General features: G+C 35.8%; 4 protein-coding genes across 5 annotated transcripts; all 4 read right to left on the bottom strand.

The window, feature by feature from the left end:
- Positions 1 to 2,415: 2,415 nt before the first annotated feature.
- On the bottom strand, positions 2,416 to 5,085 carry LOC132162436 (L-type lectin-domain containing receptor kinase IV.1-like; the record flags this gene model as incomplete). Its single annotated transcript, XM_059572676.1, has 2 exons — positions 2,416 to 4,375; positions 5,066 to 5,085. Coding segments are annotated over 2 exons (1,980 nt in total), but the record flags the coding sequence as incomplete, so codon positions are not given.
- Positions 5,086 to 6,831: 1,746 nt separating this feature from the next.
- LOC132191261 (L-type lectin-domain containing receptor kinase IV.1-like) lies at positions 6,832 to 9,091 on the bottom strand. 2 transcript variants are annotated; one of them, XM_059606203.1, is made up of 2 exons: positions 8,220 to 9,091; positions 6,832 to 8,138 (listed from the first exon to the last, which is right to left on the bottom strand). In XM_059606203.1, exons 1-2 carry the CDS (start codon positions 9,064 to 9,066, stop codon positions 7,039 to 7,041), a joined length of 1,947 nt encoding a protein of 648 aa, XP_059462186.1. In that variant the 5' UTR covers positions 9,067 to 9,091; the 3' UTR covers positions 6,832 to 7,038. The 2 variants fall into 2 exon arrangements, with proteins under 2 accessions (XP_059462186.1, XP_059462185.1); XM_059606202.1 differs by having other exon boundaries at positions 6,832 to 8,144.
- Positions 9,092 to 11,824: 2,733 nt separating this feature from the next.
- Positions 11,825 to 13,969, bottom strand: LOC132192011 (L-type lectin-domain containing receptor kinase IV.1-like). The gene is made up of 2 exons (XM_059607186.1): positions 13,110 to 13,969; positions 11,825 to 13,034 (listed from the first exon to the last, which is right to left on the bottom strand). Exons 1-2 carry the CDS (start codon positions 13,954 to 13,956, stop codon positions 11,929 to 11,931), a joined length of 1,953 nt encoding a protein of 650 aa, XP_059463169.1. The 5' UTR covers positions 13,957 to 13,969; the 3' UTR covers positions 11,825 to 11,928.
- A 4,691-nt stretch (positions 13,970 to 18,660) lies between these two features.
- On the bottom strand, positions 18,661 to 20,975 carry LOC132191900 (L-type lectin-domain containing receptor kinase IV.1-like). The gene has a single exon (XM_059607027.1). It carries the CDS (start codon positions 20,873 to 20,875, stop codon positions 18,863 to 18,865), a length of 2,013 nt encoding a protein of 670 aa, XP_059463010.1. The 5' UTR covers positions 20,876 to 20,975; the 3' UTR covers positions 18,661 to 18,862.
- Between the last annotated feature and the right edge of the window lie 4,605 nt (positions 20,976 to 25,580).

The following is a 25,580-nucleotide window of genomic DNA, read 5'->3' on the forward strand; positions in this document are numbered from 1 at the left end:
ATTATTATTATTATAAATAATCAACTACTTGTACAATTTTCAAAGAACCTTAAAGATATAAGTGACTCATCAGAAAGGACAATTTGTAATTAAGCTTTATGTTAAGATTAGCATGGTATTTGTAACTTGAAATTATTCAATGTACATAAAGCTACTCCTCCTGTTATTGCTTTAAGAGATTAGATGGAAACATTTAAAAAACAGCAATATATATATCACCAAAAAAAAAAAAGAGTAAAAGTGTTTACTATCTAATCTACATCATTATTACGCTAGAGAGGGAGAGCATTCTCATCGAGCTCTCTATTTTGAGAAAATTCCTACTTTTAAGTGCCAAAATGCACAAATACTCAATTTTTAGCATCCAACAGGCTCCCTATTTTTTAGGAGCATGATCACTATTCACTCCCAACATAGTAAAAAAAAACAAAAACATATTAATAAAACAAAAAAAATTAAAGGGAAAAATTATATTTAGTTCTTAGGTTTTTATTCAATTTAAATTTAGTCACTGAGTTTTCAATTTTAAAAATACAGTCTTTAGATTTTGCCCAAATATAAAATAAGTCAATTTGTCATTTTATTGTCAAAATTAACGATTTGTCATCTGCTACATGTTTCATTTGACACGTCATGAATGCTCTAATACAATATCACATCAACCAGTGTTAAGTCATTCATTAGAAAAAAAAAAAAAAAAAAAATCGATCTATTACATTGCATTCTTGACGGATCCGTTAGTGTGGCATTACATTGGAGTGTTGAGACTTGAGATGGATATTGACGTGTCAAATGAGACAATGGTAGCCGATGACAAACTGTTAATTTTGACAATAAAGTGATAGAGAGACATATTCTAAACTTGGGTAAAACTTAGGAATTTTATTCTTGAAATTGAAAACTCAATGACTAAATCAAATTAAAATCTAAGGACTAAATATGATTTTTTATTTTTTTTTCAAAAATTAAATTCTCTCTCCTTACGATTTTTTAGTTTTCCATTTCTTCTTCTCTCCTCTCTCTCTCTCTCTCTCTCTCTCTCTTTCATTCATTCTCACGCATGCATGCTCTCCCAAAACTCACAAAAATACTTCATTCCAGCTCTGGCTCCGTTAGAAAAATATAAATTCTGAAAATATGAGTGCTAGAAAAAAAAGACAAATTTAAAAAATATGACAATTAGGAAAATATAATTTCTCAAATATATAGATAATATTGGAGACAAAATAAAGAAATATTTAAAAAATAATATTTAAATAAAAGAGTAAAAGTAGATCCTTAATTTAGGGAGCAGGAATAATGCAGGATGTAGCATATTATATATGAAGGATACTTTGAAAAAAATGAATAATTTAAATAGAAAAAAATATAAATATTTTCTTCAAAAAATAAAAATATTTTTAGAAGAGGCTATATATATATATATATGTTTGCGCACAAAGTTTGGCTCCCATAAATCCATGAGTCACCCACGAAGTATATATATATATATATATATAGCAGGCAAACGATTTTCAGCCGCCACAAATACACGATCTGCCACCATTCTTGAAGAACAATGGGCAAAAATTAAGTGAATCAACGTTTGCCACTTGTCATTGGTAGAAGCCACATATCCAGTGCTCCTTCTTATGTGCTATAAGCCACTTACGATCCCACGAGTCTCTTCAATCAGATGTCTATATCTGTTTAAGTTCCTGTCATGTATTAAATTAAAATTTCTTACTAATTAAGAATTTAAGACAATAGGCTATTGTATCTAAAACTCTAATCTCCATCCTTTTTGCTTTGGCGAATGTGTTCGTGCCTCCCTCTCCTTTTGTTCCTGTTTCGGATCATGATAGTGCTTTTTTTACTTTAATTTTTTTTGAGTGGTTGCTGTAATTTTTTAGTAGAGATCCTTTTCTTTTTTTTCTTTTTTTTTTTTTTTGTTTCTTCTCAAACCGCTTTATTTGGCCTCTTTGAGGACCGAAATACTTATTTATTTGTTTAATTTGTATGAATTTTTGCACTGTATTTTAATTTTTGCATTTCAGGGTTGGTATCGGGGATTCTACTCATTTTTCCTGTTTTGCTCCAATATTGTACCCTTTCCTTATTCAATTAGCCAAAAAAAACAAAAAACAAAAAACAAAACCCCTCAAATCTCCTTCCTGTTATGATCATATATTTTGCAACTTTGCATGCTCTAGCATCCGTCTACATAGATGCAATGGGAATGGGAGGAAAATAATTCATTAGTGTTTTGGATTCATGTTGGAAGCCATTATATTGAGGAATGAATTTCACCCATTAGATTAAAAAAAAAAAAAAAAAAGTTTACATATACCGCACAACCTTAAAGAAATAAATTGTACGTAGTTTGATGATTATGATCACAAACAAACTCACAATGGGTAACAAAAACTATAAGAATTAGAGACTCCCCGAGAGAAGCGAATCTGTGACGGAAGACAAAGGCGTGAACGCATTGTCCATTGGAGCCGGAGAAGACACGGCAAACGTTAAGCCGCTGGCACAAAGACCAACCGACGGTAACTCTGGAAAATGAACACCCCTCTCTAAGAATTGCACAACTTCGCGCATGCTTGGCCTGGCTGCAGGCTCTGAATTAGAACACAGCAACCCAAGTTTCAATACCAACTCTACTTCCTCTGCTACATAATCTGTACCCAAATTTGGATCCCTTGCCTCAAGAATTTCGCCTCGGTTCCAGTGATAAAGCAAGCAATCCACCAAAATGATATTTTCTGTTGGCCCCCGTGGCTCTATTGGCCTTCTTCCACAAGCAACCTCAAGCAAAAAGGCCCCGAAGGCAAACACATCGGTGCTTGTTGTGGCCTTGCCGCTTCGAGCAAACTCCGGCGCAATATACCCAATGGTTCCGGCCACGAGGGTCGTTTGAGGGTCACTTCCATGGTCATAAAATCTTGCAAGACCGAAGTCTCCTAATCTAGCATTCAGTTCACCATCCAGCATGATGTTACTAGCCTTTACATCTCTGTGAACAACAACTTGCTCCCATTCTTCGTGTAGATATAACAGCCCCGATGCCACACCTTTTATTACTCGAAATCTTTGGCTCCAGCACAAAGTGACGGTAGGTTGGTGAAAGAGGTACTTGTCTAGGCTTCCATTGGGCATGTAGTCATACACCAAAAGCAGCTCTCTCTTTCGCCGGCAATACCCCAAGAGTGGTACTAAATTCCTGTGGCGAAGCCGACCCAAACTCGCGATTTCTGCAACAAATTCTTTCATTCCCTGCCTTGATTCATGGGAGACCCTCTTCACCGCAATCTCAATTTTGGAGGTAGGTAGTACACCTCTATACACCTTACCAAATCCACCTCTACCCAATACCTCGTTCTCCTTAAATCCTTTCGTGGCAACAAAAAGATCTTTGTATTTGAATCTCTGAGGCCCATAATCAAGCTCCCAGTCTTCCAGCAATTCTTCAAACTTCCTCTTCCTTCTTATGACATAAACTACACCTGAAATTGAAATTGCTACCAAGACTAAACTAACAATTATCACAGGCAACCCAATTGTCAAAAATTTAGATCTCTCTATATCTAAACCTCCTAATTTCGGAGGTAGCTTGGGAAGTTGAGAGAGGAGAAGTTCTGGAGCCTGGCCATTCATCTTAAAGCTCCAACCCGGAGCATAATGGTTTGCTAGGAACATGCCCGTTGAGGACGAGAAGCCAACATACATGTTGTCTTTAATGATCGGTGAAAGATCGCAGGACAAAGACAATAGCGGAATTTTGGGCTTACCGACATCAAGTGGAGCTAAAGTAACATTGATTTGCTTCTCGACACCATCGTATTCCACCCAAACTTGCATTTGCTCGCCACTTATAAGGCTCAGGTTCCTAAACCCACCATTGTTATCATCAGCATAATATCCTGCGGAAGCAGATTTCTCGGACTTCAACCCATTTATATCAATCCCAACATGGTTATCATTGATGTCATTATATTCGACACTCCTGAATGTATCGAGCTCTATGGCGACGACTTGATTTTTGGGATTACCATTGTTTGTCGTATTGAAAATGCCAAGGAACTGGGCTGGAATACCTCCAGGGAGACCTCTTGTTGGAGCAATCACGAAAGCAAGCCCATGACCGCTCCTATGGACATCTCCAGAAAGGATAGCGAAGACGAAAGTCGTAGAGAAGGAGAAAACGGCACCATTGGACGAGTTCTTGAAGGTTATTGGATTGGGGTAGAAAGCATGACCCATTTGCTGTTTGGTGTCATTAGTGAGCTTCAAAAGGCCAGTTGAAGTGATATCGGCTATGCCGTCAAGACTTAGATTTGCCGATTGAAATCCGAGGTAGGTGAAGCTGGTATCTTCGGAAGATACGAAGCTGAAGAGGAGAGGCAGAAGGAATACTAGGTTGGACAACATGTCTATATCCTACATCCGCTCCCTCTTTTCACTGTTTCATACTTCCACTTTCAAGTTTAAGACATGTAGCGTTGGTTTACATGTTATTATAAATAAAGAATCAACGATTTCTATAATTTTCAAAGAACCTCAAAGATAGAAGTGGCTCATCAGAAAGTACAATTTGTAAACTTTATTTTAAGAGCAACTTGGTAGTAGTTGTTACAAAAAAACAACTTGGTGGTTGTTACTAGAAATTATTCCATGTACTTGAAATATAATATGGAATAACTTGGTAATGGTAGTTGCAACTTATGACCATATGGCACCAAGGTCTTGGTCTTCTTTGTTCATCATATTTTAATTTTTAGGAAAAATTATCATACTTCTCTCACACTCTCATTTCGATCTAATTTATTATGATGTTTGGGTCCTCCTTTTGTTTCTATTGATGGTTAGCCTTACTGCATGTATTTGTCTTGCAAACGCTTTTAGCAAATTTACATTGTTATTTCCTCTTGCTTGAAAATCTAGTGTACAACTCATATATATATATATATATATATATATATATACCATCTTCGAAATTCAGTTCAAATTGCAATATTCTTTTAAACTTTCAATTGAATTAGGGGGTGTTTGTTAAACACCCCAGCACTATTCATTTTACAGGATACTGTTCATGGATAAAAAAAAAAAGAAAAAAATAATAATAATAATTGGTATGGAAAAATGAAAAAGTGGTATTGGGAAGTAAAAAATTTTGTTTTGTGGTGATTTTTTTATTTGAATAGTAATAAAAAGTAAATGATTAGATATAAAAAGTGAGTGATTTAATATAAAAGTAATAATATTTTTTTGGGAAAAAAATGAAGTAAATAGTGTGGTGGATGTAGGTGAATGTGAGGGGGTTTAACAAACACCCCCTTAATGTCCTTTCACTCCACCCACAAAATGCAAATAAATTGTAATATACTCTTTTGTCCTTAAAAAAAATGCCCTTAAAAAGTTTTCAAAAGACATTTTTTAAAAAAATTTTGAGGGGGTTTAACAAACACCCCCTTAATGTCCTTTCACTCCACCCACAAAATGCAAATAAATTGTAATATACTCTTTTGTCCTTAAAAAAAATGCCCTTAAAAAGTTTTCAAAAGACATTTTTAAAAAAATTTTGAAGGAAAAAATAAAAAGAGTGACCCACCACAAAAATTGTAAAATCTCACGGCTTCTATTGTAGGTCAAGTGACTCACGTTGATTGTGGGTCTTGCGAAGACCCACAGTGGCCTTGGGTCTATTGAAAACCCATGGCTGCTATTATGGGTCTAATGACCCACAACCATCGTGACTTACCTCTTTATTTTTTTTTTTCAGTTTTTTTTTTTTAAAAAAAAAAAAAAATCGAATATTTTTTTAATTTTCTATTAACAATTTTTTTTTGTCATTAGGGGTACATAAATATTTTTTAAAATTAAAATTACTCATGGGTTGATTTGTCAACACACTAATGATAAACATGGCTTTGCCAAAAGAAAACATCACCACATTATAGAGTCTAAGCTTTCTCTCATGGCCTAATTCTTTGTTCCTAAAAGAAAAAAACAAAAAACAAAAAACAAAAACAAAAACAAAAAAAGAAGAGTGATGTTATACATGATCCTATTTCTTTGGTGTCCACACCGATTTTCACTCCCTTAGATAGCTTTTAAAACCGCCATTAGATTTGATGTCAATCCTTATTGTAGTTTTAAAAGCTACCTAAAAGAATGTGAAAATAGATATGAGAAAGTAAAAGTGTTTTTAGCATTATTAAAAAAAAATAGCCTAATGCTTTTTGAACGGTTATAAATTAGATACAAATTGGTTTATAGTTAATTTCTACAAAACAGTCTAATAAATTATCAACTGTCATTTAGCATTTCAGAAACACGTATTTTTTTTAATAGTATGTGCTTCTCACATGCTTTAGAAATATATGTCATTGTAGAAATTAACAAAAAACTAGCCCTTTTCAGACCACTTGTTATTTTATTAAGGGGTTTTATCTCCGGTGATCCAAATTAAATCTCATTTTGAGCTTTTGTTTCGAGTCAACCTGACTATAATTTCCTTAAAAATTTTAGTCGGCCTTGTTTAAGGCCCTATAATTCTCACAAAATAGAATATGAATATGTCATGTGTGTCTTTTTGGGCTACAAAAGTGTTGCACATTCCTTTGGGCCGTACCTTTATTTCAATTTTCAACACATGTATATTTTTTATGAACCTCCCTTCCCTTATAAAAAGCCCACTTCTTCTTACAAATTTTCATCTTGCTTGAAAATTTGGCTGAGAAGGAATGCCGTGGTAGCTCGTGGGGAAAGTTTCTTTCACCCAAACAATTCGAGGGGCAATAGACTGGATGAATATAAGAGAGTTAATATAAATCTCTCATAATATAAATCTAATCTCTATTAACTGTGGCATCCAACATAAATCCAAAACACTGACGAATTATTTTGGAGCAAGCAAAGTTGCAAAACATATGATTGCAAATGGCCCTATCAACCCAAATATACTGCACTGCCTTAAAACAAACTATCTGCTACTTCACTACATTCATTTCAAGATCATTACTAACAAACTTAAAACAAAAGCTTTTAGAATCAGCGACCGCCTGAGAGAAGTGACTCTGCAGCAAAAGAGGACTGAGTGAACCTGTCCCCTGAAGACGGATAGGACATGGCAACATCATTGAAACCACCTTCCTTATTATGCGCAAATGTTAAGCCGCCGCCACAAAGGCCAAGCGATGATAGCTCAGGAAGAGGAAAATCACCCACCAAGAACTGCACTACTTGGCGCATGCTAGGCCTAGCCGCAGGCTCTGAATGAGAGCAGAGCAACCCAAGTTTCAAAACCAGCTCTACTTCCTCTGCTACATAATCTGCACCCAAACTCACATCCCTTGCCTCAAGAATTTCGCCTCGGTTCCAATGAGAAAACACCCAATCAAGGAGAAGGACATCATTTGCTGCCCCCCGTGGCTCTATTGGTCTCCTGCCACAAGCAACTTCAAGCAAAAATGCCCCGAAAGCATACACGTCGGTGCCTGGCGTGGCCTTGCCGCTTCGACTATGCTCTGGGGCAAGATACCCAAGAGTTCCAACCACATGAGTTGTTGGAGGATTAGCTCCATGGTCATATAATCTTGCAAGACCGAAGTCTCCTAATCTGGCATTCAATTCACCATCAAGCAAGACATTACTAGCCTTGACATCTCTATGAATAACAACTTGCTCCCATTCTTCGTGTAGATAAAACAGCCCCGAAGCCACACCTTTGATTACTCGAAATCTTTGGCTCCAGCTCAGGGTAACCTTTGGTTGGTCGAAGAGGTACTTGTCTAGGCTGCGGTTAGGCATGTAATCATACACCAAAAACAGCTCTCCTTTGCGCCGGCAATACCCCAAGAGTGGTACTAAATTCCTGTGACGAAGCCGACCAATGCTTACAATTTCTGCAACAAATTGTTTCATTCCCTGCCTTGATTCATGGGAGACCTTCTTCACTGCAATCTCAATTTTTGAGGTTGGTAGTATACCTCTATACACCCTACCAAATCCGCCAGTGCCCAACAGGTATTTGTCCCTAAATCCTTTTGTGGCAACGTAAAGATCTTTGTATTTGAATCGGTGAGGTCCATATTGACGCTCCCAGTCTTCTAGCAATTCTGCAAACTTCCTCTTCCTTCTTATGACATAAACTACAGCTGAAATTGCTACTGAGACTAAACTAACAATAATCACAGGCAACCCAATTGTCAAAAATTTAGATCTAGGTTTACCTCCAATCCGAGGCAGCTTGGGAAGTTGAGAGACATCAAGTTCTGGAGCCTGGCCGTTCACCTTAAAGCTCCAACCCAAAACATAATGGGTTGTTAGAATTGAGCCAGTTGAGGACGACAAACCAACATACATGTTGTCTTCAATGATGGGTGAAAGATCATAGGACAAAGACAAGAGCGGAGTTTTGGGTTTTCCGACATTAATTGGAGCCATAGTGACCTCGATTTTCTTCTCGACACCGTCATATTCCACCCAAACTCGCATTTGGTGGGCACTGATAAGAGTCAAATTCCTAAACGCACCATTCTTATCAACATAATATCCTGCGGGAGCAGATTTGATGGACGTCAACCCATTTATATCAATCCCAACATGGTTATCATTGATGTCACCAAACTCGCTGTTCCGAAGGGTATCGAGCTCTATGGCGACAACATGATTGGTTGCATTACCATCGTTGCTAGTATTGAAAAGGCCAAGCCACTGGCTTGGCAGAGCTCCTGGGAGCCCTCTTGTGGGGGCAATCACGAAAGCAATTCCATGACCACTCAAAGTGGGATATTCAGGAAAGATAGCAAATACAAAGGTGGTAGAGAAGGAGGAAACAGAGCCATTGGATGAGTTCTTGAAGGTTATTGGATTAGGATAGAAAGCATGACCCATTTGCTGTTTGGTGTCATTAGTGAGCTTCAAAAGGCCAGTTGAAGTGACACCGGCTATGCCGTCAAGGCTTAGATTTGCCGATTGAAACCCGAGGTAGGTGAAGCTGGTATCTTCTGAGGCTACTAAGCCAATTAGCAGAAGCAGAAGGAATACTAGGTTGGACAACATGTCTGTATTTTGCATCTGCTCCCCTGTTTTCACCGTTTCATAGTTCCACTTCCAAGCTTAAGACATGTAGTGTTGGGTTTTTTTTTTTTTTTTTTGTCAGATTAAGACAGGGACAAGGAGGGGGGAAAAGCTACAAACAAGACTTTTAACAAATAGTACAAAAACAAAGAAAAAGGGGGATAACCATACGTACAATGTGATGCAAGGTGAGCCCTTCAATTGGTTTTTCGGCTGAGTGCTGAGTCTAGATGCTTTTCAAACTAGGAAGATAGTTTAAGAGGACTAATAGCGTCTTTGGTGAGACATTCTATCCTCCATTCTTTCATAAGATGTGGACAGTTTTGAAGCTTTCTCCATAGTAAGAGAATCACCTAAGAGAAGAGTAGGCTTAGAGCCAAGAGAAGATGCCAATTAATCTAGAAGCTAAAAAAGCAATTTTATTGATATGCTCCATAGTCGTCGTCGAGTGATGCAAGCTGATTTGAAGTAGCAGCCACACAATCAGCCGCCATTCTAGAACAAAAATGACAAAAATTAGTCTTGGTTTGCTTGCGAGTTGTCATGGTAAAAGCAACAGATCCAGTGCCCCTTTTTCTATGCAGGTCCCTGCAGCAACTGGATTTGTCAAATGGGGCATGACCAATGTGTAATTTGCAAAGAGCACCTGGCCCCATTGCCATGACATTCTTTCAATCTTATGTTGAATATAAAATGAAAAAGTTTCAAATTTTGAGACCCTTGGTGCTAAAATAGCACAACAAATTTCAAAGTTTCCTTAAAACATTGCAATTGAATTTCTCCATCATACCTATTTAACACGGCATTGTAAAGCCAGATGGAGACTTGGTTGCACATGTCATGACAATCTTGTCAAAGTAAACATTGCATTTGAATTTCATTTGTTATTTTATTAGAAGATTTTTATTGAGAGTAAACTCTTAAGAGTATGTATGGCACCCTACCTTTAAAAAAAAAAAAAAAAACTTACAAAGCATACAAAATTATTTTTATATTTATATTACATCATAACAATTTTTCAAATAAAAATAAAATGCATATTAATCCAAAACACATTATCAAACTATCCATTCCTTACGCCTTTGTGAGGGATATAGAGGGCGACCCATCTTTGACGAAAGGTTGGTCGACAAAGGGGTGGCAGCCTCCACCCTTAAGGGGTGATGGTTGTCACGAGCAAAGGAAATTAAGATTTAAGGGGATCGAGAGGGGTCAAATCCCCTCTCCCCCAAATTTCTTTTTTTCCCCTCTCCCCCGTAGAACTCCTAATCGTTGTAACCTTAAGGTTTAAGGTTTAGGGTATCCTCCATTTTGTTTTTATCATTTTTTTTTTATTATTATGGATATAATTTTAATTTTTTAAAAAAATACATTAAAAAAATAAAATATCAATTTAATCATTTTTAAAATTTAGGAATAGTTTTAGTAATTTTGTTTAATCATTAAAAACTTTAGGAATAGTTTTAGGAATATCAATTTAATTTTTTTTTAAAATAGTTTTTTTTTTTTTTTTTTTGTTACTCCTAGACTTGATTTAGTAATTTTGTTTTCTTTTTTAATCCTTTCTTCGCATACCATGTGCTTCAATTGAAAATTTAATACCCCATTCCTATTTGCTTTATTTATTTTTAACGCAATGATAATAGTTTTTGAAAATTATAATTTCTTATTTTAAAAACTAATGCATTAATTGATATTCCTTAAAAAAAAAAAAAATAGATTTAATAAGGTGGATAAAAAATTTATGATTAAGCAAGTAACTAATAAGATGTATGGTGTGTTATTGTTATAGATTTATTTATTTATTTATTTATTTTTGAAAGGAGATTTATGTTGTTTTGTGATGTTATTTCCTTGGACTGTCATTTACGATAATCTAGCTAGGCCCCAAAACTGATTTTATTTTGCCTGACTGTGGCCTTGGAACCACATTGTTTTCTTTTTTATTTTTTTATTTATTAATACTTGGAGCATACCCAATGGTGTAGCCATATTTGGGTTTAATAGGTCAAAATTGTTTTAATTTTTGGTCCAAGAGAGAGAGGAAATTAAAAAAGAAAAAGGCACTTTCATGCAAACTGTTATAGGATTAAGTGGAAATGTGCTAAGCAGGTATGATAGATCTCCCTTAACTGTGGCATCCAATATAAATCCAAAACACCGACCAATTATTTTGGAGCATGCAAAGTGTTAGAAAATGAAAACAAACAGAAAATCAAAATTGTTAGCAATACAAAAATAGAACAATCCTGTTGGTACAAAAATGAATGGAGATGATCAGAGTGTTTGGAACTTCGATGCTTTGTGCCAAGTGCACCATCAAGGCGCAACAAAAGCGTCACTAGTGACCTAGTACCCACATGCGTAAGGTGGCTAGAGTATAAAAACAAGTGAATTAGGATCCTTAGGATCCTTCTGTCCATTTGATATATAGATAGGATCCTGTTTTTAAACAAGTATTTACACCTAAGCATTTCTATATGTTTAAAATTCATCAGGTCTTATAAATGCTAACTACACTTTCTCTTTTTTTAATGTGGAACTCTCTTTATTAAATACTTTTTAAAATCTTTAATTTTAAAACTTTCAATTTTAAAAATTATATATATATATATATATATATATATATATTAATTTTGAAAATCTTTCAACATAAAGTTGGAAAGTATATGATCACACTATCACAGAAGGCCCCATCGACCCAAATATCTTATCTTGTCCAAGTTTACACATCAATAAATATATATTTCAGTGCCTTAAAACAAACTATCTACTACTTCACTACAATCATTTCAAAGATCATTACTCATAAGCTCACTCACTACTAGTACTAACAAACTCAAACAAAAGCATTTAGAATCAGCGACCGCCTGAGAGAAGCGACTCTTTAGCAACAGATGACTGCGTGAACCTGTCCCCTGAAGACGGATAGGACATGGCAAAATCACTGAAACCGCCTTCCTTATTATGCGCAAATGTTAAGCCGGTCGCACAAAGGCCAAGCGATGATAACTCTGGAAGAGGAAATTCGCCCTCCAAGAACTGCACAATCTGGCGCATGCTTGGCCTAGCTGCAGCCTCTGAATGAGAGCAGAGCAACCCAAGTTTCAAAACCAGCTCTACTTCCTCTGCTACATAATCTGCACCCAAACTCGCATCCCTCGCTTCGAGAATTTCGCCTCGGTTCCAAAGAGAAAACACCCAATCAAGCAGAAGGACATCATCTGCAGCCCCCCGTGGCTCTATCGGTCTCTTGCCACAAGCAACTTCAAGCAAAAATGCCCCGAAAGCAAACACATCGGTTCCTGGGGTGGCCTTACCGCTTCGACAATGCTCCGGCGCAAGATACCCAAGAGTTCCAACCAGATGGGTTGTTTGAGGATCAGTTCCATGGTCATATAATCTTGCAAGACCGAAGTCTCCTAATCTGGCATTCAATTCACCATCAAGCAAGACATTACTAGCCTTGACATCTCTGTGAATAACAACTTGCTCCCATTCTTCGTGTAGATAAAACAGCCCCGATGCAACACCTATGATTATTCGAAATCTCTGGCTCCAGCTCAGGGTCACCTTTGGTTGGTCGAAAAGATACTTGTCTAGACTGCCGTTGGGCATGTAGTCGTACACCAAAAGCAGCTCTCCCTTGCGCCGGCAATAACCCAAGAGTGGTACCAAATTCCTGTGACGAAGCCGACCAATGCTTACAATTTCTGCAACAAATTGTTTCATTCCCTGCCTTGATTCATGGGAGACCCTCTTCACTGCAATCTCAATTTTTGAGGTAGGCAGTATACCTCTATACACCCTACCAAATCCACCGGCACCCAACAGCTCTTTGTCCCTAAATCCTTTTGTGGCAATATAAAGATCTTTGTATTTGAATCGGTGAGGCCCATATTGAATCTCCCAGTCTTCTAACAATTCTGCAAACTTCTTCTTCCTTCTTACGAGATAAACTACAGCTGAAATTGCTACCGAGGCTAAACTAACAATAATCACAGGCAACCCAATTGTCAAAAATTTAGATCTGGGTTTACCTCCAATCCGAGGCAGCTTGGGAAGTTTTGAGAGATCAAGTTCTGGAGCCTGGCCGTTCACCTTAAAGCTCCAACCCAAAACAGAATGGGCTGTTAGAATTGAGCCGGTTGAGGACGAGAAGCCAACATACATGTTGTCTTTAATGACCGGTGAAAGATCATAGGACAAAGACAAGAGCGGAGTCTTGGGTTTTCTGACATTAATTGGAGCCAAAGTGACCTCAATTTTCTTCTCGACACCGTCATATTCCACCCACACTTGCATTTGGCGGCCACTGATAAGAGTCAGATTCCTAAACGCACCATTGTTATCATCATAATATCCTGCGGCAGCAGATTTCTCGGACGTCATCCCATTAATATCAATCCCAACATGGTTATCATTGATGTCCTTAAACTCGCTGTTCAGGATGGTATCGAGCTCTATGGCGACAACATGATTGGTGGAATTACCATCGTTGCTATTATTGAAAAGGCCAAGGTACTGTGCTTGCAGAGCTCCTGGGAGCCCTCTTGTGGGAGCAATCACGAAAGCAAACCCATGACTGCTAAAAGTGGGATATTCAGAAATGATAGCAAATACAAAGGTGGTAGAGAAGGAGGAAGCGGTGCCATTGGACGAGTTCTTGAAGGTTATTGGATTGGGGTAGAAAGCATGACCCTTTTGCTGTTTGGTGTCATTAGTGAGCTTCAAAAGGCCAGTAGAAGTGATACTGGCTATGCCGTCAAGGCTTAGATTTGACGATTGAAAGCCGAGGTAGGTGAAGCTGGTATCTTCTGAGGCTACTGAGCTAATTAGCAGAAGCAGAAGGAATACTAGGTTGGACAACATGTCTTTATTTTGCATCTGCTCCCCTGTTTTCACCGTTTCATAGTTCCACTTCCCAGCTTAAGACATGTAGTGTTGGGTTTTTTTTTTTTTTTTTTTTTTGATCAGATTAAGACAGGGAAAAGGAGGGGGAAAGCTACAAACAAGACTTTTAACAAATAGTACAAAAACGAAGAAAAAGGGAGATAACCATAAGTACAATGTGATGCAAGGTGAGCCCTTCAATTTGTTTTTCGGCTGAGTGCTGAGTTTAGATGCCTTTCAAACTAGGAAGATAGTTTAAGAGGACTAATTATACCATTGTTAGAATATACAGAAAATATAATATATTTTATAATTATATTGATATTAAATATTCTCTATTTATGGGCTAATTATAATTAAATATTGAGACTGTAATCAAATCAAAGGAAATTGATTACTAAACTTGTATTTAGACCCTATAAATAGGGACTTTGTATTATAGACAAATCAAGTTAATCAGTACAATGTAACCCTTAAAAAAATTCTAAGTGGTAAATATAAGTGTCTAACACAAAATCATCCGTAAATTCTTTACTTTCATTTTTCTCAATATTCTCATATCATCATTATTTCAACAGCAATCTATCCTCCATTCTTTCATAAGTTCTGACAGTTTTGAAGCTTTCTCAATAATAAGAGAATCACCTTCGAGAAGAGTTGGCTTAGAGCCAAGAGAACATGCCAATTAATCTGATATGCTCCATAGTCATCGTGGAATGATGTAAGCTGATGTGAAAGTAGCAGCCACACGATCAGCAGCCCTTCTAGAACAACAATGGCACAAATTTGTCTTCGTCTGGTTGCGAGTTGTGATGCTCACGGTAGAAGCCACAGATCCAGTGCCCTTTTTTTCTATGAAGACCAATGTGTAATTTAATTTGCAAAGTGCAACTGGACCCCATGGCAATGACATTCTTTGAATTTTAAGTTGAAGATAAATTAAAAATTTTCAAATTTCTAGACCCTTGGCGGCAAATTTCAAAATGTCCTTGAAACACTGCATTTGAATATCTCCATCATGATCATGCCTATTTAACACGGCATTGTAAAGCCAGATGGAGACTTTGTTGCAGGTGTCATGACAATCTTGTCCAAGTCGATCATCTCTATTTGGTGCTTTAATAGGAGTTTGGAAAAGTGGTAAATTTTTCTCATGTCCATGAACAATTGATTGCAGTGGAATATCTTCTTCACCATGACTAATCCACACCGTTTAAGGTCGTGGACACCAATTTCCTACAAAGAGGGCAACAAACAATATGCCACGAACAAGGACTATTGAACATCTTTTATATTGAATTTAGCCTTTGGATAACACAGATTCACCGAAGGAGTGAGTGGATATAGCAAATCTTATGACTAGGCTCGAAAAAAAAAAAAAAAAAAAATCTAGAGGGAATGAACCCACCCGTGTGTGTGGACGTGGGATAAGGATTTTTCCAATTTTATGTTCTTCGTTTTTATGATTATAATTTTATTTTGTTATATTTAACGATGTATATAGTTACATAATAAATATGTTGTCACATTATTTAAAGACACCACATATATCATTAAATATAAAAAAATAAAATTATAATTATAAAACAAAGAACCTAAAATAGAGAAAATCCTTATCCCACGTCCACACAAACAAGTGGGTTCAATCCTTCTAGATTTTTTTTTTTTTTTTTTTTTTATAACATATTTGCACAAGTGGGAAAAAAAGGGAATATAAATTTGAATTAGTAATTTCTACTTTATAAGGCATTATCTCCGATCGATCGAGTTACCTCTTAGGTATTCTTTCTTTCTTTCTTCTAGATTTAAGCCTTAACATCACAAAAGTTCAGACGTACTCCAAAGTCCTTATTCTAGATTGATGCACGAGGCCACCTTATTTATTTTGGTTAATTTCTTTCCTGAGTCTTCTAGAAGTGACAACGTAGTCGTCAATCTGATTGATGCATGAGGCCACCTTATTTATTTTGGTTAATTTCTTTCCTAAGTCTTCTAGAAGTGGCAAAGTAGTCGTCAATCTAGATTAATGTTTAGGTCCACCAAACCTTATTAATTTTGGGTAATGTCTTGTCAGACTCTTCAACAAATAGTTTATGATGTAGGACCCAGCTTGTGTATTAGATGAGTGTGTGGATTTGATATGAATATGTTAAAATATTGATCAAGTAAATTTTATTTTTTTTTATTAGTTTAAGCTTTTGAGAAAATTAATAATTTGATATGGTATCAAAGTTAAATGTCCTGAGATCAAACTTTGATTCCGTCAATTCACTCCATTTAAATTAAATATTCCACGTGTTGAGCCTCACTTATTAAAAAGAGTTTGAACTCACACGTGAAAAAAAGTGTTAAAGTATTGATTAAGTGATTAAATTTGCATATTTGATATAAATATGTTAAAATATTGATCAAGTAAATTTTATTTTTTTTATTAGTTTAAGATTTTGAGATAATTAGTAATTTGATATGGTATCAAAGTTAAATGTCCTGAGATCAAACTTTGATTCCGTCAATTCACTCCATTTAAATTAAATATTCCACGTGTTGAGCCTCACTTATTAAAAAGAGTTTGAACTCACACGTGAAAAAAAGTGTTAAAGTATTGATTAAGTGATTAAATTTGCATATTTGATATAAATATGTTAAAATATTGATCAAGTAAATTTTATTTTTTTTATTAGTTTAAGATTTTGAGATAATTAGTAATTTGATATGGTATCAAAGTTAAATGTCCTGAGATCAAACTTTGATTCCGTCAATTCACTCCATTTAAATTAAATATTCCACGTGTTGAGCCTCACTTATTAAAAAGAGTTTGAACTCACACGTGAAAGAAAGTGTTAAAGTATTGATTAAGTGATTAAATTTACATATTTCTATCAACTAAAGTTTTTGAGATAACTCATTACATGCATGTAATTTCTATTAAATTTCGACCAATGCATGAATATTAACAATTTTTTCTTTTAAATTTTTATAACAAAAAAATATGGATATTTATAGATTTAATGAAAAATTCTAATAGAAGAAAAAACATTGTAAAAAGTTAAAAATTCCATACTCAAATTAAGAGTTTTTGAACATTAAAAAGTAATGTCAAAACACATGAAGATTTGTGAACATTCCCTATAATAAATATAGAAGTAACCAAATTCATCGAGACGAATGTGAGGTGCCAAGGTTCCTCCCAATCTACGATCAACCCAACAAACCCACATGAGAAATACTAGAGAACCAAATAAATGAACTCAGAAAAATTTTCAAATTGACATAGCAGACCGTGAGTATCAAACAAGAGAGAGAAAATTGCATTTTTTTTTTTAATTTAAAAACCATTGCCACGTCAGTTTAAAAATTTTTCTGAATTTATTTGTTTGACTCTCTAACACTTCTCAACCCACATAGACATCTTCCGATAATCCTATCTTAATAAATCTTCCCCATCCATTTTTTGGTGAAGCTTTCCTGTGATAACTAATTATTACGGAAAGCCCAGATTGTCCCTTATAAGGGCCAAATGGTGGCTCTCGGCCCAACTCTAATTCTTCAATCCGTGGAATGGGCAGGGGCACAGACATAGGCCTCCTAATTTTCAAGGCTGGTCTACCAATTCTGCAACAATCTCCGACACCCCCAACTCAAATGCTACCAATCAGATATTTGGATTTGGCCCATGTTTGTAAAAAAAAAGAAAAGTATTATAATTTTTTTAATGGTTTAAATTTAATTTCAAATTTTTCATATATATATATATATATATATATATAGTGAAATTAAATCTGAACCGGCACCGAGGCCCAATCCAAGGTGATTAGCAACAGAATATGCATGCTTTGATTGCTTCTCTTACTTTCTTGGGTCATCTTCATCCTTCAACTCAAATTAATGGGGTCAAAAGTTATGGAAATTCAAACCACTAAGAGTCCCATAAAGGTAAATTGAAATGTGGCATTTCATACTATCAACAAACCAATTTCATACTTTCTTGTGTCATCTTAATCTTCAACTCATATTAATGGGGGTCAAAAATTACGGAAATTCAAACCACTAAGGAGTCCCATAAAGATGAATTGAAATGTGGCATTTCATACTATCAACAAACGAATTTCATAGGCGTCATTGTGAGGGATCCTGAGGGATATATACTTGCAGCAAAGAGTACAACCAAATTGGCATCTTAGAATAGGTAGTGATGGAGGTATTGGCTGCAGTGCACATGTACTGAAATTTAGTCAAGATTTGGGACTATAGAAAATCGGATTGGAGAGTGATGTGGTCTAAATTATGAATGCCGTGAAAGCTACGGAATGAAATTGGAGTAGATATGGTCAATTAACGAAAGATACTAAATGGGCGTTGAAATAATGAAAACTTAGCGTAATTGTCATGAATAAAGTATAATTTTGTCAAAAGAATTGATGGTATTTTACTTTTTGGTCGCGAAAAATGGAAAGAGTCGATTTCAATGCAAAATGTTAAAGAATTAAGCTGAAATGTGGTCAAGCAAATATGATAGATCTTCCTACTCTTTTTCAACTAATATTTTAAGATCTTTGCTTCTCTCTTTTTCAGTTCATGCCGACTACAGAGTACGACTTTCATAACATAAATCTAATCTCTAGTCTTCATCCGAGGATATATTCAAGGGTTGGAAAAAACAAAAAAAAAAAAATTATTCCTTAACAATGACATCCAATATAAATCCAAAACGCTGATGAATTATTCTGCAGGATGCAAAGTTGCAAAATAAATGAACACAGAAGGCCCCATCAACCCAGGGAGCTCATCTTGCCCATGTTTGCACATCAATAATAAATATACTGCACTGCCTGAAAACAAACTATCTACTACGATCATTTCAAAGATCATTACTAACAAACTCAAACAAAAGTTTTTAGAATCAGCGACCTCCTGAGAGAAGTGACTCTGCAGCAAAAGAGGACTGTGTAAACCTGTCACCTGAAGACGGATAGGACATGGCAAAATCACTGAAACCACTTTCCTTATGATGCATAAATGTTAAGCCGTTGGCACAAAGGCCAAGCGATGATAACTCTGGAAGAGGAAAATCACCCTCCAAGAACTGCACTACTTGGCGCATGCTTGGCCTAGCAGTAGGCTCTGAATGGGAACAGAGCAACCCAAGTTTCAAAACAAGCTCTACTTCCTCTGCTACATAATCTGCACCCAAACTTACATCTCTTGCCGCAAGAATTTCGCCTCGGTTCCAATGAGAAAACACCCAATCAAGCAGAAGGACGTCATCTGCTGCTCCTCTTGGCTCTATTGGTCTCTTTCCACAAGAAACCTCAAGCAAAAACGCCCCGAAAGCAAACACATCGGTGCCTGTCGTGGCCTTGCCGCTTCGACTATGCTCCGGCGCAAGATACCCAAAAGTTCCGACCACATGGGTAGTTCGAGGAGCAGTTCCGTGGTCATATAATCTTGCAAGGCCGAAGTCTCCTAATCTGGCATTCAATTCACCATCTAGCAAGACATTACTAGCCTTGACATCTCTGTGAATAACAACCTGCTCCCATTCTTCATGCAGATAAAACAGCCCCGATGCTACACCTTTTATCACTCGAAATCTCTGGCTCCAGCTCAGTGTAACCTCAGGTTGGTCGAAGAGGTACTTGTCTAGGCTGCCGTTGGGCATGTAGTCGTACACCAAAAGCAGCTCTCCCTTGCGCCGGCAATACCCCAAGAGTGGAACTAAATTCCTGTGACGAAGCCGACCAATGCTTACAATTTCTGCAACAAATTCTTTCATCCCCTGCTTTGATTCATGGGAGACCCTCTTCACTGCAATGTCAATTTTTGAGGTAGGTAGTACACCTCTATACACCCTACCAAATCCGCCAGCGCCCAACAGATATTTGTCCCTAAATCCTTTTGTGGCAATATAAAGATCTTTGAATTTGAATCTGTGAGGCCCATATTGAAGCTCCCAGTCTTCTAGCAATTCTGCAAACTTCCTTTTCCTTTTTATGAAAAAAACTAACGCTGAAATTGCTACGGAGACTGAACTGACAATAATCACAGGCAACCCAATTGTCAAAAATTTAGATCTGGGTTTACCTCCAATCCGTGGCAGCTTGGGAAGTTGAGAGAGATCAAGTTCTGGAGCCAGGCCGTTCACCTTAAAGCTCCATCCCGTAACATAATGGGCTGTTAGGACTGAGCCGGTTGAGGAAGAGAAGCCAACATACATGTTGTCTTCAATGATGGGTGAAAGATCACGGAGCAAAGACAAGAGCGGAGTTTTGGGTTTTCCGACATTAATTGGAGCCATAGTGACCTCGATTTTCTTCTCGACACCATCATATTCCACCCAAACTCGCATTTGGCGGCCGCTGATAAGACTCAAGTTCCTAAACCCACCATTGTTGTCGGCAGTATATCCTGCGGGAAAAGATGTTTTTGACTTCAACCCATTTATATCAATCCCAACATGGTTATCATTGATGTCACCAAACTCGCTGCTCTGGATGGTATCGAGCTCTACGGCGAAAACATGGTTGGTGTCATTACCGTTGTTGCTACCATTGAAAAGGCCAAGGTACTGGCTTGGGAGAGCTCCTGGGAGCCCTCTTGTGGGAGCAACAACAAAAGCAATGCCATGGCCGCTCAAAGTGGGATATTCAGAAATGATAGCAAATACAAAGGTAGTAGAGAAGGAGGAAGCGGTGCCATTCAAGGATTTCTTGAAGCTGACCTGATTGGGGTAGAAAGCATGACCCTTTTGCTGTCTGGTGTCATTGGTGAGCCTCAAAAGGCCATTAGGGGTGATTTCAGCTATGCCGTCTAGGCTTAGATTTCCCGATCTAAACCCATTGAAGAGAAAGCTGGTATCTTCAGAGGCTACAAAGCTCACGAGGAGAGGCAGCAGGATTGCAAGTTTGGGAAACATGGCAATTTTTTTCGCTCTTCTCACGAAAATAGGTCCCCTTTTATCAGCATCCCAAATTCGATTGGTCAACCACCAAGTCTCTCTAAACTTCACCAGAATGCGTGATGTAATCGTTTATTCTATTTTATCTCTCTGTCTCTATTTGAATAAATTTTTTTTTTGTTTTTTTGTCTTTTATTTAGTTTAGTTGTTTTTTTGTATAGGATTAAATACTAAATACTTAATGGGGTTTTGAAATTTTATTTTTATCCCATAGGATTTCATTTTTATTACAGGAGGTTCCTGTGATTTTGATAATAGACCAAGTTAGTCCTCTGTCAGTTGACCGTTAGTTGACTTAACGAAAAGACACGTGGACCAATCAAATGTTGACACGAGACACCTACTTAATTTTTTTTTTTTTAATTTTTTTTAAAAAAATGTATCTAAAAAAACAAAAAAAAAATTGGGGTGGCCGAAACCACCCCCAAGGCTCCATGGGGATGGCCGAGCCACCCCCAGTGGGTATTGGGGCTAGTTTCGGCCACCCCCATCCAACCAGATGGGGGTGGCCCAATTTTCTTTTTTTTTTTAAATACATTTTTTTAATTAAAAAAAAATTAAGTAGGTGCCACGTGTTAACACTTGATTGGTCCACGTGGTTTTCCGTTAAGTCAACTAATGGTCAATTGACGGAGGATTAACTTGGTCTATTATCAAAACCACAAGAACCTCTTGTGATAAAAATGAAACCCTAGGGGGGGTAAAAATAAAGTTTCGAAACCCCAGGGGGGTTCAACTAACGGTCAACTGACGGGGGACTAACTTGGTCTATTATCAAAACCACAATGACCTCTTGTAATAAAAATGAAACCTTAGGGGGGTAAAAATAAAGTTTGGAAACCCCAGGGAGTATTTAATATTTAACCCTTTTGTAAATTTATAAATTAACTTTATTTCATTGTTATCTTAGGACTAGGAGTCTTGGGCTATAAATATATGCTTATAACCTTTAACAATTCAGATTTGGATTATTGTTGGGTTTGTTTAATAAGAATTACTCAGAGTTGAGTTTCTTATTTGTTTTCCTTCAAAAACCTAGATAGCATCTAGCTTTTATAAAGAAGATTTCTTAGATCCTTTAATAGTCTCAAAATCTAGAAATATTTATCTGCAGCTTAATGTTGTTATTCACTGCAGCCCACTAAGTCACGCTGCATCAATGCGTTTCTACGCCCCCACAAATTCTCCTATAAACAGCGTTCTTATTGAACCTCTCAATTTCCACGAAATGATTATTATGCGTATAAACTACAAAGAGGGAGGTTTAACGGGGGGATACTTTATGCATATTGGCTTTGTATAATTTGCTTTTAAGAATTGTAATGATTAAAGTTGGAAGAAAATTAGTCCTCAGTTGTCTGATGATGTGTAATACCCCGAAATTTATAACCTAAAATAAATGTGTTTAGGAGAATGAGGATTTGCAATTTTATTAAGATTAATGTGAAAGATGAAGGAAATTGCTAGTTTGAAATTTAGTGGGTTATTAAGTGATTGGATAATTGGAAAATAATTTTTGGGTTCTTATTGTGTTAGCCGAAAATTGGGACAAGCCTTGAGTTTGCTTTGACGATCGAAAGTTAGATTGATGCATTAGACGACTCTTTGATTTTGAGGAATTAATGTGTTGATAATGTTTCGATTATGAATTTAAGTAAATAGATGATGATTAACACATATTAGGTAACCTATCTAAGACCTTGCATGTTAGATTTCAATTTATCAATAAGCAATGGAAATTGGTGTTTAATGATTAATGAAAGGATTTGAGGTTTCGAATGAGACTATGAATTTCTTGTAAAAATTCCTTGTAAACATCGGGTTTATAAATCTGCATGATTCTATAATCTTCATTGTAAGGGTAAGGTGGATTTATGATGTATTACTTTGGGTAAAGTTGGATTCACAAGGAACTATAGGATCATTGTTATGGTGCACATTAGTGGATTTAAGGATGATTTTCTCGGAGGAAATTACATCAGAATGTTACTGCAGTACTTTGTTTGAAAGCTGTTTTTCGTAGGTATGATCCATGTTATTGTTTGAGGTAAATAGTAAGAAATATTACTATTGGTCAACAATCAATTTTTAATATCAATATGTTACAATTGTTTACAATTGCTCTACCTTTAGAACTTGGGGCGTTTCATGATGGACGACAATTTTTAAGTAGCAGCCACATGACATGATCCCAAAGTCAGTTTTTACCATCCGCGACATATAATTAATTAGTTTTAGTAAAAACTATGTTGTCTCGGGTGATAAATATTTTCATCAAAATTATATATATTAGAAAAAAAGAGAATTTTAAAAATATTTTTAGTCTGTTCCTTCTTATCATGTCATTTCCAGTGGAGACATAATTATGGTAAAAATTCTACTCTCTGCTTGTTTGGACGTAAAATATTTTTTTAATTTTTGGCTCGTACGAAAAATTAGCGAGGAAAGAAAATACAAAATTTAAAACCAGAAACTATTTTCCAAAACAAAAGAATTCTTTTATTTAAACCAAAGATATTTTTGGTCACATTAAAGACCAAAAAATAAAAAATAAAAACATTTTTCAAAAAATATTTTAAGCAAAAACAAACAAAGTCTAAATTACATGAATTTAGTACACGGTCATATCGTACAATTTTTTGATATAAAACTGTAAAAATTAACTATTAAACTAACACTTACAAATAAAAAAAATAAAAAATCAATAACTAATTTTTATTATCACATTATTATAATTATGGCAAACATATAATAATATTACTAAAAATCATATGATTCTTCGTATTATAATTTATAATGATACAAGTTGCAATGACTATGGTCGACACTCCATAGTGGGCGGATGATGGAATTGGAGGGTTGTGGCAACATGATCACATTCACAGCCGCCAATTGAGAAGAAACATGGCCGCATGTGCAAAACAAAAAACGAGTCAATTGTTTCCACTTGTCATGTCTCTCGTCACAAATCCACGCACACAATTCGTCTCGCTTGTGTTCATTTCTCATTCTCAATCCTCCAAAGAAATCCAGTGATCCGTAATTGATTTGTGGCCCAGTGGCAGTCCACCTAGAACAGACGTAGAGGGGAAAGGGAGAGGAAAAGAGAGCCAAAGGTATATTACAAAGAAAAGAGAACCCCAAGTGATAAGGCTGTGACAGTGAGCTCAATAATTAACACTTTCAGTCTTTGAAAAAAAAAATAAAAAAAAAAAAAGTTTTTATTTATATATGTGGGCTAGCTGTGATTTCCTAATATTCCACAAAGGCCAACCACGTGGGATCTTCATTTCCTAGTTATTTTCTGTTAAAAAGAAACAATTATTTATGAGGAGCCTTGGGAAAAAGGATAACGTGCATTTGTTTTCTTCTTTACAAGTATGTCACACCAATTTCTTGTTGTCTTCACTACTTGATTTATTCTCTACCCTTCCATTTAGTTTGATTAATTGCATAGAAAGGGATATGAATTTGACAAAATAATCATGTGGATTAGTCATGTAATAAAATGAAATAAAATAAAAATGTGATAGTTCGTGCCCAGGACTAAGTGCATTTTAAATTGTGTGACAGATAACAATAAAAAAACACTTATGAGAAATGAATAAAATGACGAATTACGTAAGAAAGTGCTTATTTTATGATTCAACAACAATCACTTGAGATGGTGATGCAACTTTAGGGGTTAGTTTAAGGGTAACCTTTAAATTGTTAACCATGCCTTTGGTTAACACAAGAATATTTTTGGATCATTTTATACTGCAATGTAATTGCCTATAATTTGTCATGGATGTGCACCATATTTTTTTTTATTTTATATATATATATATATATGAAGCTTGGATCTCCAAAACTGAAGACATAATTGGCCTAATTGAGCTCATCGTCTGTAGTCTTTAATTTGACCTGTATGGTTTACAAAAGCCTTCAAATTGGAAACGTCAAGAACCACTTAGAAATTTCATGCATCACCATCAACATTAAAGTTAAAATTAGGAAAAATTTCACTTTATACTCCTGAATTATTAAGCGATTTGACAAGTTTCAAAACTTCAAAACATCTTAATTTGAACTCCTCAACTTTCAATTTCATCAATTTGAACCCCTCCATCAGATTTAGCCGTTAACTTCTAACAGCAATACCTAAAAAGGCCAAAATATCTCTAATTTTTTTTTAACACTTTTTATTTTTATTTTTTTTAATTGGCCTAATTGAGCTCATTTTCTGAAGTTTTTAATTTGCTCTGCATAGTTTTGTTGCGATCCTCTCTTGAATTGGAGAAATAAATCTCTGGGTGATAATTATTTTATGTAATCGTTATTCTTTTTATTTCCTTGTTAGTGTTGTTTCCACAATAAGTAGTATAAGTCAAATCTAGTCATATTAAGTACGTATTTTCATAAGAGTCTTGAATATTAATGAATCGGCCTTAATTTTTCTTGGGAATATTGTAATAACTCCCCTATTTAAAGGTTGTAATGTTATGAATAAAGGAAAAAGAATAATTAATCTAAATTAGCTCTTGCATTGTGAGGTCTACGTTTCTTCTAAAAGCCTAAATTATTCCATTACGGACTTAGGTTCGTAGCAAGTTTCTTTCTTGCTTTTTTGAGCAATTACACAGACCCTTCTCTCCCTTTTATCATAGCTTAAGAGCATTTT

The sequence above is a fragment of the Corylus avellana genome, chromosome ca9 (genome assembly GCF_901000735.1).
Source record: "Corylus avellana chromosome ca9, CavTom2PMs-1.0".
NCBI lineage: Eukaryota > Viridiplantae > Streptophyta > Magnoliopsida > Fagales > Betulaceae > Corylus > Corylus avellana.